Below are 15279 nucleotides of genomic sequence, written 5' to 3' on the forward strand. Positions count from 1 at the left end.
AGAAGAAGAAGAAGAAGAAGAAGAAGAAGAAGAAGAAGAAGAAGAAGGGAAGAGGAAGAGGAAGAGAATAATAAAAAGAATAAAAGAAATCTGATGTTATCCAAAAGATGCCTGACCATTCATGATACTAGATATGCTTTAGAAGTAATTTGAAGACCATTATTTAGTAATCTGGAATTTAAATACAGGCTAAATGAGGCAGTGTTGACAAAATTCAAAGAGCAGGAGGGGAATCATGAAGGTAGACATAGAGAAGAGATTGAAAGAAGAAGAGAAAATATAGCTAAGCTGACATTGGATTTAGACATAGCATGGTTTTTTTCCCCCAAGTAACATGATTTGAAGAGCAGAGATTTTTTTCTGAAGAATAAATACAAAAATGTAAGGGCTTCAACAACAGTAATTATCATTGACATTGTGGTGCCATCATGGAGGCTGTTTGTATAAACATGTACTAGTATATAGGTAGAAGAATAAATATTGACTTTCATTAGAAATTCCCCAATTAGAAAGTAAATTTACTTCAATAAACATGCTGTGTCCAGTATAAGTTTATTTAAGCTGAAAACAGAGGAAGTGTTCTTTCTCTGTCTCTTCTCCACTCCCTTTCCCCATGTGTGTTTCTCCTCCTACTTTCTTCCATGTTTCCTTTTTCTTTCTTGGACTTTTTTTTTTTTTTTTCAGATTCTTACAGTGTAAACCAAGTCTGCCCTCAGATACACAATCTACCTGTCTCAGCATCTAGAATCCTGGAATTACAGATTCCTCCCCTTTATTTTATTGGATATTTTATTTACATTTCAAATGCAATCCCCTTTCCCCCCACACAGGAATCCCCTATCCCATCCCCCCTCTCTGCTTCTGTGAGGATTTGCCCATACCCACAATTTCCCCCACACTGGGTTTAAAAGTGTGCTTCAAACTGGAAGGTAGTAGGAATGTCATGCAAATTTTAAAGAGGGTTTCTTTTCACTAGCTGTGAGAATTGGTGGTGTTCGAATACATCAATAGCCTTCAATCCTCTCAGCAGTCCTGTTACTCAAATGAACCTCAATGTGTTTGACCAAGCATTTCTGTTATCCCTTCACTAGCAAAGAGAATAATTGTCTGATCTCTGATCACAGTGGGAAAAACGTTATCTTTGTCTCTTGCCAGCTGAAAAATAGTGCGTTTTCCTTTCAAACAACACTGTATTAAATATTTTATAAATGAATCTCACACTAGTGTTTCTTCCTGGGTGCCAAGTAATTGGAAGATTCCATGTGGAATTTCAATATGGGAAACAGGTTTCGTCCAGGTACATTACTGCCTTGGAAAAGGTTGCCAGAGATAAAGAGCATTTGCAAGTCACTTCTCTCACCTGCAAGGTATGTCGAGAATTTTAAACCATTGGAACTATTCACTGCAATCTTAACTCCCCCTAGAGAACTGTCAAGTGATGAACTATCAGAGAGAACAGGAAAACTTCTTGAAGACAGTGTCATTTTCCAACCAGGAGTGTAAAGGATTTCTGCAATCTTCTCTCTGCCCCATCTCTTTTCATACTTAGGTGCTCTTACTTCTTGACAGAATTTTTCTTCCTCTGATGCTACAGTCACACATTTTTGACACAGGGCTCCAGTGGCAATCTTTTGGGATACCTTCAGAAACAGTAAGAGGCTGAACTAAGCCCTCTCCTTCCTTGGCTGTCTACTGCAATTATTATCAGTGATAGGCAATTTAACATTCTTGTTCCTGAAACAGAAATATGACTTCCCATTGTGTATACAGTATTGTGTTTGGAACATAGAAACTTTCCCTAAGTGACACACAAGTTCAATTCAGTACTTAAGGGGAAAGGAACCATTTTCTTAGCCATTAATGAATTAGTTTTCATTGCAAAATCTGCAGGGATTCCTGTCTTGCAGCCATATATTTTCTTCCCATTTTGCTTTTAATGAATTAAGTACCACTACTTCCCACAGTGTATTTAATTACTTTGTTGATTACTTACTACATATGCTACGTGAAGGGGAAAAATACAAAAGCGAAAAAAATATAGAAGTACCCTCTCTGACCTCCTTGGGGAGAAACACCAAAACCCATAAAAATAGGAAAACATATTAAACTACAGGTAACAAGTGCCAGATGAGTGGTCCAGATAATTTCATGATCCCTGTGGGCAGGCTCTTCAACCTGACTTCTGTCCCTGATATCTTGGTCTGATGCCCTTAAGCTTGGAAAACCTTAAACTGATGACTCTCTCTTAAAATCCTTTCCAAATTATTTTTTTGTTTTGATGTCTTAACCTTTGTCTTCCCTCCTCTAGGAATTAACTTTTCTTTCCTTTTTGAAATTCATTGTGCTTTAGGTAGATTTTTTAATTGTTCTTATAATTTTTGCTCTTGTTATTGTGGTTAAAAGTGAGTTTCCTTATGTTGCCCATGCTGGCCTAGAATTTTCAGTCTTCCATCCCATCTTAGCCACAACAGAGCTGTAGTTTGGGACAACTGGTTTGTACCAGCATACCTGATTCCTGAGTTGTTTTTAAGGTGCTTCTTAAGACTGAACTTCTGAATATTTTGTTGTCCAGGTGTTTTTATGAGAGTTTGTTTTTTTATTTGTTTATTTTATTTTAGGGTTGTGTGTGTATGTGTGTATGTTTGTGTGTGTGCCTGTGTGTGTGTTTGCATGTATCTATGAGTGCTACCTGTGACTGTGGCTGGGGAAGGACAGAAAATGATATTGGATACCCTAGTACTGAAGTTGTATATAGTTATTAAACCCCATGTGTGTTTTGGGAACCAAATGCAGGTTTTCTGTAGGAGTAGCAAGTACTTTTAACCACAGAGCCATCTATCCAGCCCTTGAGTGTGTCTTAAGATGACAAAAGAATGTATTCTCACTTTTCAGCATAAACATAAAAAAATGCTCAGGCCTAAACATATGCTTCAATCTACAAATATCTACTGTCTTCATCTTCTTGTTGAACCATCAATGAAATATCATGGGTCAGAGATGTGTAAACCTACTATTCTTAGGGGCTCTCAGTATTGTCATATGTAATATTCATGAGGAGATGGGAAGGGACGTAAGGAAATCTAAAAATAAGTCTCCATTGAGCATGATCCTGCAAAAGAGCCTTTAAGGGAAAATGGGAATTCATGGAAGTATTCATTTACCAACACTTTCAGCCATAGAATAAAAATCTGTAAATAAATACAACATCAATTTTTTGTTAAAAATAACAAATAATATGTATCTGATAATAAAGTTGATTAAGTATATGCCAAATTATATCACACACTTTATAGTCAGCTTAGTTTATTGAATTTTCTTAATCATACTGCAGTTTTAAAACCTATAAATATGTCCCAAAAGCATTCTGGCTAAGTTATAGGTAAGAATGGTCACTGATCTAACCCAAGAATTTAACTTTTAACATTTTTGCCTTCTTTTATCTTCTTAATCCCCACATAGTGACTTCTCCTCTTCTTCCCTGTCTCTCTCCTCCTCCCCCTCCTCCCCCTCCTCCCCCTCCTCCCCCTCCTCCTCCTCCTCCTTCTCCTCCTTCCCCTCCCCTCCTCCTCCTTCTCCTCCTCCTCCTCTTCCTCCTCCTCCTCTTCCTCCTCCTCCTCCTTCTTCTTCTGCTATCTCACATTCATCTTGACTGAAACCCCCTTCCCCTCCTTTCAGCATCCCCTAAAATTTCCCTCTCTCTCAGATCTTCTCCTCCTCTTTACCTTAAGAAAAGCGAAGGCCTCCCAGTGATTATCAACTGAACAAAGCATAACAAGCCAATAAGAGTAGGCATAAATGCTAATATTAAGTTTGGACTAGGCAAACCAGTAGGACAAAGAGTGTCTCATGAGCAGGCAAAAAAGTCAGAAATATCTCCACTCTCACTGTTAGTAGTCTAATCCAAGCTAAACAAGCACAGCATGTATACAGAGGAATTTGCACAGACACATTCCGGCTCAATGGTTGATGCATCAGCTTCTGTGAACCTCTATGAGCCCTGCTTATTTGATTTTATGGACCATGTTCTTATGGTTTCATTGGCCCCTTTGACTCCTACAGTCTGTCCTCTGCAGTTTCAGTCAGCGAATGTTTGACTGTGAGTCTCTATATCTGCTCCCATCAGCTGCTAGAGAAGGAATGCCAAGGATCCAGAAGCTGGATGACTCAGAGACCTAAGGTCGAAGCAAGCCTGACTGAGAAAAAAAGTCTTTACAATGATTCCTACATGATATTGTGTTATACTCATAGATAAATGTCAAGGACTTTACTTTAAAGGACTGAAGTTAGATCTCATCTAGAATACTATTTTATGGCACAGAGACAATATAATGAATTGTATCTGATAGTTGATTTTTATTTTCTGTTTTATATAATGAAGTTTATAATGATTTTATGATAATTATTGGTGTTATCCACTATCCCTACTATTTTATGTTAGTCTATATTTGATTATAAATTATAGAAAGCCTAACTCATGGTTATTTTAGCATTCTGCACGTTACTTATTTAATAATAGCTTAGGTAGGTTGTTTTCAAGGTTATGTAGCAGTCTGATCTTGTCACCTATCAATCTATATTTGGTATGATTATTTTAAGAGAAAACATTTATTTCACACAGCATGTCTTTTAACCTTATCCCATGTCCTTTGTTTTGCAATGAGTAGTACGATGTGAATATTACACTGGAAAAAATGCCTTGGTAAATGCTCACATTTTAAATTCACTAATAATTTCAGTTGATTTAGTCATAGATATATCAATTCCATCACGCTGTCATGCTTCCTCGCATAGAGCTTTACAAAATAATCATTATATTCATTTAGAATCTAGTTAAAAGTATTTTAAATTAATTCTGTGATTTTCTGAGCTGTGGGTATAGATGCTTCCAGTACATGCTAAGGCAGCATTCCCCACTTATCATACAAAGGTCTTTTTCAGAGCTGCTGCCTGGGGTCTCTGATCCTCTGTAACATGCTGACAGATGATTCCCACTGTGACAGCAACTGTAGTAGGTTGAATTGGATGGGCACCCCAGGAGACAGCAATTGTCAGATGGAAATTAATTGATTGTAATTGCTTTGCCATTGTATTGCACTCTGAATATGTAGCTTGTTAAAACCACTGATTATAAAAATAAGGATCTTACTTTTTCTGCTGTAGGTTATATTAATGAAAAGCTGCTCTTAAAGAAGTGATCAGTGAACATCAATCAATAGATAATAGGAAATTAAAGGAGAAGTTAAGTAGCCAATCATGAATTAAGAACATACTTCAGTAGTTGGAAAAACCATCTGCTTGGAGCTCCTGATTGTCAATTATTTCCCATAGAAAGCAAAGTGAATTCTGTGTGGCTATGTAGCTCATACCGCCCTGAATAACAGATCTTTGCTGGAAGGAAGATTTATAAAATATAAAGTATTTGTTTTGCAGAGCTTTTATCTTCTGAGAAGTCTTATTAGAAAGGTATTTTAAAACAGGAAAGAGTTGCCATTGTAACCAAAGGGGACAGGACATCAAAACCCCTGTTATTTTATTGTCTTGCATAACTTATAAATGAAGACTCTGAAGTCATCTTGAAATATCCGCCAGAACTCAAATGTTACAAAACTATTCCACCTTGTGATATCATATCTATGTCTTATTGTTCTTAGTGATATTAACTATTTGTATTATTGTAATGGGGTCATTAGTGATCTTTTCTTTCATTTATAACACTTGATTGATTTGTGATGTTAGGAAGGCCATATTTACTGAGTACCAATTCTGGTTAAGCCTCATCTAATTAGACCACCAGGAAGTCATAGAATTAAGGAATGGGTGGTCTTGGGAGTAAAAGCTGTATTTCAAAATATTGTGAGTTACCTATATCCATGAGAAGGAAATTTAACAATAATAAACCCTGAATAACTTATTCATCTTTTACTTTTAAAAACATTTATTTGTCTTGACAATTGTGGTAGAATTATTATTAGTGTTTCAGTTGCTTAAAGCTCTGCAACCAGGAAAAGTGTCTAGATTAGGTAGTGGAATAATCTTGTACTAAGGATATATTCCTGGCTTGTTTAATACTTGGGATGCAGGTATGTACATAATATACCTTAATGAAAAATATAAGTAACTATGATTTAAAAGTACATATTTAAAGGAATGTTGAAATCATATTTATAAATACAACTAAGTATTTTCCATGGTTATTCTTCACATGAGACTATTATTCAGAAATTGGAGCATTGAAAGTTTAAGTATAAAATAAAATAAGAATGTGAAAGAATAACAGCTATTAGGACATTAAAACTATAAGCAAAGCAGGCACATACTGACATGCATCTCCACATATCTGTCAGGATATACACTGATCAAATGTTTAACAGTATTTGGTGGTGATAATGGACATGAGTGTCATGTTTCAATCCTCCATACAGCATATTGGTTAAAACCAAAATAAACCAAATGTAGTTGCACAGCATTTCACTTAGAACCATTCAGCTCTTGTTATATGTGCACAAGGGGTCTCCCTAGAATGCCTCCATTGTTAAGATGCAGTGAGAAAGTATCATTAGGAGATTGGTCCCAAGACATGTATTGAATTCTGCCTGCATATTCAAGCCTTATAATGACACGCTAGTTACATCTCCTATATACTCCTTCCTATTTAATTCATGCCCATCACTTTTGATGCAAAGTGTAACAACAAATGTTGTTTAAATAGATGTCAGTGTCTCTTGTTTAGGGACTAGTGGTGAGGAGAAAATTATGAACAGATACAACTTAATTTTGTTTCTAGTGCTGAGGTTTGAATAGAGGAACTTGCAAAACTAAGAGTGCTTTAGCTATTTCATCCTTTGGTTTGGGTTTGTTTGTTTTGTTGTTGTTGTTTGGTTTTGTTTTCCCTATTTTTCAAGAAAGGACAATGCTATACTGCTCAGGCTGCCTTTGAATTCTGTATGTAGCATGGGTTTCCCTAGAGCTCATTATCTTCCATTCTCCCTCTATAAGGTGAGGCAGTAGAGATGATCTTCTTTATGCCGAGTGGCAAATTATTTTTCCTAAATATGTTTCATCTATAGTTAGTTGAATCCCAGGATACAGAACCTGTCTAAATGGAGGGTTGTCTATAAAACAACTTAATTCAGCTGTATAAGTCCATTTTACTCAGATTTGGTCCAATGTCTTCAATCCCCATGGTTATTTTCTGTGTATAATCCTGGACTCACAGTTAAGTTAATGATAGAAATGGTATACGTTAAAATATATGTCAACAGCATCTCCCTCTTTTCTTTCCTCTTTAGATACTACAACATACTCCACTGAACGATCTGAGCACTTCAAACCCTGTCGAGACAAGGACCTGGCGTATTGTCTCAATGATGGTGAATGCTTTGTGATTGAGACCCTGACAGGATCCCATAAGCACTGTCGGTAAGCCCCTACAACAAATAATTTAACGTGTAGACTCTCACTGTGGACACGAGGTGGAAGGTTGTAGTCTGCCTCAACAACAGAGTTTCTGGGTGTGTACAGGGCTACTGTTTTCATGGAGAAATTGATTTGAAAGGAACAAGGCTGTTATCTTGTTCTTATTTGAGAAAGAAACAATAGAAATAAGTTAAAGGTGGTTATATTTTGCCTAACACGTCAAGAAGATTTACTTCATACCTTCCAATTTAATGGAGTTAATTTTTTATTCTCTGAAGCCCATGTTTATGGTTTGAGATTCACTGTTGTGCAGTAGCACTCAGAAACAATCCTTTCCTCAGAGAAAATCCTTTCTTGCAACTGTATAGACTTCAGTAAGAGACGCAAACTGTTCATCTTAGACAGAGTGTTGGTGTTTAATGTGAAGCAAACCCCAGAGGCTGCAGCTGTGTCCAGAGAGAGCTGCATTTTATTATGATTCTGCCCACACTTATTAATTTCCAACTCTTTTTTTTTTAAAACACCTGCGATGAGAAACTGCTCTCCAGCAAGATGTTGTCAATGAAATGATCATCCTGCTGGAGCCAGGGTAGAAAAGCACTTAAGGAAAATCCCCAGTAGATTCAGGAAGGTGTTTAATTGGTTTTCAGAGACACCAGGTTATATAACTGCTAAAAATAAAAGCAAGGGAAGATAAACAGTGCACTCCTAGACACTGCCACTTTAAGGCTCAATAGAAGAATCAAATTAGCATTCAAAAGCTATTTCCCACCATGCTTTTCTTTCCAGCACTACCCCGGTAATTTGTATTTCCTTGCAATTGTACATGCTTCAGTGACCATATGTATCCACAACCCTTCCGTCTCCTTTCTTTACTTTTCTCATATGACACAGTTATTAAATTAATTATGCTGAATCATAAAGCATGGGAAATTGTGACTTTTTTCCCTCTGTTGCTTTATAAAACTTTATTCCCATGTTGTTTTATTAAGATGATTCAGAACAATGTGTCTTTTAGATGTCGGTTTAGAATAGGAGAGCCAATCTGGCTTGGTTCATGAACAACCATGAGTTCATGAGGAGAACGTGTGGCTACTGCAGCCAGAGATATGAGTGTGAAAGAATGGATCAATGGTAATAGAAGATCTCTTTCCTGTGTCAGAGCAAAGAGAAGGCAGTGGTTCTTCACTTAGGACCCTTGGACACACAGCTTCAATGTTGTTGAGCCTTTTTAGTTGCAAGCCCCCTTCTCTAGCTTCTGAAATTACTTCAGTTACAAAGTGCTCATTTCATTTCTACCCTCTTACACCTAGTAGGGAATGAAGAAACATAAGAACTGTTTCATCTCACACTTTTTATATATTTGTTATGGCCCTCAGAATGCTGCTAAGTAAAATACAAGTGACTTTAGTCTCTACAAGGAAAATATATGGGCATACTTTTCAGAGCCTGGTGTCTGTTCAATGTCTTTTAGTCACTCAGCTATGTGTTAAACTTAACTTAGTTCACATGATGAGGTCATAGTGTGGAAATTAGTGCTATGGTTGGTGCCATGGTTTGTTACTAGACAATCATAGGCTAGAAGCATAGTGCACTAATCAGGGACTAGTAACTAGGTAAGTAGGCCATGAAAGTTCCACCTTTTGGAATAGATGAACATTATCTCCCAAGAGTGTGTCAAACTCAATAAGAGAAGATATGTTTCCTAAGGATCAGGTTGCTATGAATAATAACAACTTCTTTCCTGGCTCTCAACAATGGTCACATGTGCATCCTTTTGTCTATGACCAGTTCCTTCTTTGTTTCTCTATCACAGTGTGATGCTGGCACTGTTCCATGGGATAATGGCATCATCTTGGTTGTGTCTCCTATCAAGATAATCATAAACCAGTCACTTCCTTATTTTACAAGTTACTTAGTGCTATATATCTTGTCATAGTAATAGGAATAAAAAAAAACTTATAGACAGTCAATTAAAGCTGACTTCCTTGTTCTCTAAAGAAGAGATGAATTAAAAGAAACCACTAATGGACGATTATCTTTGATGATATTTTACCACAAAGATGGATCAGATCTTACTCACCCAATGTATGCCACTATGAGTCATCTGTTCTAAAGCTGAGTATACAGAAAAGAACAGAATGATTCAAAGCCTTTTAAGCATATGGTCTTACTAATTCCTTAAGTTTATGAGTATATTGGTCTTCATTTTAAATTTCTATTTTAGAGACATTAGTTGTGGAAATTATTGGGGTTAATTAGGGTTACTGGCATTTTCATATATGCATTTATTATTTAACTACCACTTCTGGTCTCCTAGATAGGTTCTATCTACTTCACTTCAAACACCTTTCCCTGTTCCTACATTTATCTTTTGTTTTGCTTCCTGTTCTTCCACATTTTTCCTGTTGCTACTGTCCATTATTTGATTCCATACTTTTATAGTGTATTAATTTTGTAGTACTTTTAAGGTCACGTATGGCAGACTACAAAGACTGACAGTTGAAATCTGTTTTCTCTCCATTAGGCTTATTAGAGGTCAGTAATTGAGGTGACATTGTGGTTGGTTTCTTTTGAGGCCCTCTGAGTCTGCAGGACATTTTCTCCTTCTGCCTTCTCATTGTGTTTCCTTTGTAGACGTCAGAGTCCGTACCTCTTCTTCCTCCATGGACACCAGTCATAGTAGATTACATTTCACCCTGTGACTTTTTGGTAAACTGCGCTTTGCTTTGGAAAATGATGCTGGATTGCTTGTCTCACAAACTGAAGCCCTGGGAAGGCCACCCCCTAGGTTGCCAGAAAAAAAAAAGCAAACAAATAAGCAAACATAATGCTTCAGTAAAAAATACTTCCCCAGGCATGCTCACACTCTAGGACATTGGAAATTAATAGTTGACCACAGGAACTTACTGAAAACCAGGTTAGCCCATAGGAACAGAACCCATGTTCTGAAAGGGACTCTTTCTTTCTGTATAAATACCTGTGCATATCTAAATTTTGTATCTCAAACTGTTGGGGATGTCTTCATGTCTCAACTAGAAGTATGTGTAATACTTGGTTCTTCTGTCACCATGTTTCTTGCATATTTTGGTTCAAATTGTTATTTAACATAGATTGACAACATAGCTAATCATGACAAAAGACGAGCCTCATACAGAATTAGAACTCAAGTATGTTAGTAGATACCTAGTCTATAAATCTCTGACTGGTGAGAATGAATAAGTCACATGTCATCCAGGATATTCATCTCCCAAGATTTGCTATGAATAAGAGGCACACATTTGTTCCTGCATCAGCCACACTTAAGATTTCTGAAGCAAGTATTAGTAATATTCCACCTGTGTCACACTCTACTTAAGTAGCATTTCATTCACTCTTCCCCTATTTGGTAAATGTTTAGAAAACATTTTCTACCACCAAGATCCTGTTGAATAAATACATACAGAAATGAAAAACAAAATCAAATGGCACTACACTTTGTGATTTGTTTGCCAAAGTAGGATGCTTCATATTTAGGAAATATCAGAAATAATGCAAAGTACTTGAAGGTGACTGCCGTGACACTAGTGGCATCTTTAGGATGTATTAGTTACTGGAAAATGTTTCATGTAAAATAAGTTCCTATTTGGTGTGTTTGAAGACCAATATAAATGCATGTATCTGTATCAACTTTCTAATATATTTTTTGGTTACAAAATACTGTATAAATCTGAGATCAATTATGTTTTCTTGAATTTTTAAAAGTTGCACTGTTAGAACAAATGACATCAACTCTCTTTCCATATTGTTAGAAGCAACTTCATCCTGACACAATCCTCTTTCGTTGATAACAGAGAACTAGTAAGAAAGAATTCAATAGATATTCAAAGTATACTTCATCAAACTATCCATGTTTTCATTCAGAGCTTGATGTGGTGACACATGCCTGGAATTCCAGCCATCTTGAGGTAGACAGAGAAGGGTATCTATGAAGTTCAAGGTCAGCCTAGTCTACATAGCCAGCTTTAGTTCATCCAAGGCTACACAGTGAAATTCTAACTCAAAAGGTAAACAAGATAAAAACTATATAAAATGGAAAAAAAGTGTTATAATAAGGAAATATTGAGGAAAAGTCATCATGATTATTCTTTTGAAATATTTCCTTTTATTTATCAATTTTTATAAAGATTTCAGGGAAGCACTGAAATATTAATTCATATAAAATACATTTATTAAATCTTTAAAGAAATACTAAAATCTTAAAATAATTTCTCAGAAGGACATAAATGTGAAATATGTGAATAAATAAATTCTATTGATTCTTTTAAATTGAGGTGTATCTTGAAGTCAGATATCATTCACATACTAATTAATGAGAAGAGCCCTATAGTTTTGTGGATCATCCTATAAAACAATAACATGAGCCAGAAAAACATGAGTGAGTGATTGATCAATAAATGGTTCTCAGAAAGCAAAACCCATAAGTATATATCTTTCCTTACTTCGTGTATAAAAGATTATCAGCGATGACAAAGGTTAGAGTAAAAGCTATTAAGTGAAGTCTAGGGAAGATAAGTAAGCTTGCATATTTACTCATAAGCTTGCATATTTACTCATGTCTGCAACAAAAAGAACATTTTTAACAAAAAGAAATAATGGAAGAAAAAATTATTCAAAGCATTGGTTTAGATCTGAACATTTGAAACAGCAGGCTTTTTTAAAAAATCATATAAAAAAGAACATCAAAAGATATGAAAGAACTGACCAGCTAATATTGCAAAATCTTAACAACTAAGAGATGTTCCATAATATCCTAAGGATGAGATTAAATCAAATCCAGTTGAGAGAGTGGAGAAAGGGACAGAACATAGTATTTCCCTTATGATGAATTCAGATAGTAAGTGAATACATGCGAACCAACTTGACCTCACAAGAAACGGAACTTGTCTTTTTCTCTTGGGAGTGGTAGGAATGGCTTGATTCTAGCTTAACCTATATTTAGTGATTGTTAAAAGTAAATTCTGTTTATAGATATTCTTCAAATTTGCCCAAAGTGTACACATTGTTAAACATATTTTTTTTTACAAAACTTGTTTCTGTACATTCAGAAGTCACTATTTCTAAGAGCATAGCCAACAGAAATTTATGTGGTAAATTATATTTAAGAATGTTTCTCAAATTTTTGTTTGTCATTGCCAAAAGAAACAAGTAAGGTCTGAGTTTAAATATACACATACATTTGAAAGTATCTGTTCAGTTAGTGATGAATCGCCAAATACTCTAAGAGGGTAAGAGTGTTCATTTTTTCATGCTCTATGTGAGAACTAGAAAGTAAGATAAAACTGAGCAAAATTTATTGTGTTCATCATCAGCAGCTAAGCGAATACACAGAGAAATTTTGTAATTATTATCTTCTTAAAATTGTATCTGATTTCTAAGGTCTCTGTATATTACATGTATTTACTTCATGGAACACTTGGCCTAAGACATTTCTGACATTTCCATTAAGAGATACAGATTATCCCTGTCTCTGCTAAGTCAATGTCATTATATTTCACTATCATTAGGCTGTTAGAACTTTCAATTAGGCAGTTTCAGATTAAACCAGTATCCGATCTCTTTGAATGTGGCTGCTCCATCTTTTTAATAATTTATAGGTAGTCTTTATATCATATTTTGAGAGTCTAAGAAGTAGATATAGTAACAGAAATACATATCTTATAGGAAATGAAGAGGAGAACATAGGGAATCCATCTCCAAAGATATCTTATTTTGAAGAGAAGTATCCCAGTGTCTACTTATTTTCAGGCCATAGCTAGAAAACAATTGTATTTGAGAAGCAACATCTTTAAACATTGTATTAGTGTGAAGAAGATAGCCATTGTCACTAACATTGCTAGACATCTGAATGGGCCTAATGTGTTCAAAAGGCAAATTTGCTTTCAAAGCTGCTGGCTTCTGAATTGAAGCTCATTAAATGTTACACCTGACTGCTCAGAGATAGGGTAGAGTTTATAGTTTGGAAACAATCACATTTGGCCTGGACTCGACCTAACATGATCATTTTGGAAATCTATTGATTTGAAGATGCTTGAATCATTTGAAATGAAGAAATCCAGCAGCTCCTTCTCTAACTGACACTGAAGGGCTGTTGGACTCACACAGGAATGAAGTGTGGCTCCAGGTGGGGTTGGAGAGGGAAAGAAGGAGCTTGAATGCAAAGGGGAGCCCTGGAGGCCTTGCTCCACATTGCTGTGTCTCATTCTTCCTGAGGAGGCTTTGAAACCAAAGCTCCCAGTTTTGTGGGAATTCATTGAGAACAGTACAAAAATATCTCTGTGCTCTAATATATAAAATTACAGGACTAGCCTGGTGAGCTCTTTGCTCTGTCACTTTGTAGGTCCATTAGCTCTTCAGGATAGCAAAGATCTTCTTTATCAAATGGTTTTCCAGTAAGTGCTCTGAGAGCAGTTGATAATGATTCCCTGTGGTTGAAGAAAGTCAGAATGAAAATGGGCTTCTGGCACACATCTCTGGAAGGTATCAACAAGGCAAGAGAGGCTGGAGGCTGATAGGCCTGAACAATACACCTTCATAATAGACCTCTTGCAGAATGAAGTTAATAACAAGATGAAAACAACTTTCAGGTTAATCAAAGCAATGCCCATGAGCCCACAATTGTCATGATCCACATATGCTTTGTGTAATTTGCAGTATCTATGACTAGAACAGATGACCTACTAATTGTTCTTGATTAGAAGAAATGGGCTGAGTTGTAATGATTATTCTCTGTTAATAGAGAATATTACTAACTGGGAAATCAAATAAATATGCGAAATATCACACTTTCAGGATATTCATGAAGTTATTCAGCCATATCAGACTCCTGTCAGCATGCACTTCCTGGCATCCGCATCACAGTCTGCCTTTGGTGACTGCAAATGGGATAGATACCCAGGTGGAACAGTCTCCACATGGCCCTTCCTTCAGTTTCTGTCCCACATTTTGTCTCCATATTTGCTCCCATGCGTATTTTGTTACTCCTTTTAAGAAGGACCCAAAGCACCCACACTGTGGTCTTCCTTCTTCATGAGCTTCATGTGGTCTGTGAGTTGAATCTTGGTTATTTCAAGCTTTTGGGCTAATATCCACTTATCAGTGAGTGCATACTATGTGTGTTCTTTTGTGATTGGGTTACCTCACTCAGGATGATAGTTTCTAGTTCCATCCATTTGCCTAAGAATTTCATGAATTTATTATTTTTAATAGCTAAGTAGTACTCCATTGTGTAAATGAACCACATTTTCTGTATCAATTCCTCTGTTGCAGGACATCTGGGTTCTTTCCAGGTTCTGGCTATTATAAATAAGGCTGCTATGAACATAGTGGAGCATATGTCCTTGTTATATGTTGGAGCATCTTCTGGGTATATGCCCAGGAGTGGTATAGCTGGATCCTCAGGTAATGCTTTGTCCAATTTTCTGAGGAATTGCCAGATTGATTTCCAGAGTGGTTGTATCAGTTTACAGTCCCACCAATAATGGAGGAGTATTTCTCTTTCTCCACATCCTGGCTAGCATCTGCTATCACCTGAGTTTTTGATCTTAGGCATTCTGACTGATGTAAGGTGGAATCTCAGGGTTGTTTTCATTTGCATTTCCTGGATTACTAAGGATGTTAAGCATTTCTTTAGGTGCTTCTCAGGATGCTTAGGTGCTTTTCAGGGTGGGGTTGTTGGGCATAGGTGGGAGAGGAAGTCCTTGGTACATTGAAGGCTGGATGCCATAGTATTGGGGAATTTGATAGCGGAAAGGTGGGAGTTGGTGGGTGAGTGGGTGCATATCCTAATAGAAGCAGGAGAAGGAGGGATGAGATAGGGAGTTT

The 15279-nt window shown here is 36.4% G+C and overlaps 1 protein-coding gene across 5 annotated transcripts in view; it reads left to right on the forward strand.

Moving 5' to 3' along the window:
• The window catches only part of Nrg3 (neuregulin 3), a 1037811-nt gene that overhangs the window by 432910 nt on the left and 589622 nt on the right, over positions 1 to 15279 (forward strand). For all 5 annotated transcript variants that reach the window (XM_028788032.1, XM_028788030.1, XM_028788031.1 and 2 more), the window contains exon 2: positions 7290 to 7419. In XM_028788032.1, coding sequence (XP_028643865.1) covers positions 7290 to 7419 — 130 coding nt within the window. The remainder of the gene's footprint in view (positions 1 to 7289; positions 7420 to 15279) is intronic.

This window comes from Grammomys surdaster, unplaced genomic scaffold, assembly GCF_004785775.1.
Source record: "Grammomys surdaster isolate TR1022 unplaced genomic scaffold, NIH_TR_1.0 125692, whole genome shotgun sequence".
NCBI lineage: Eukaryota > Metazoa > Chordata > Mammalia > Rodentia > Muridae > Grammomys > Grammomys surdaster.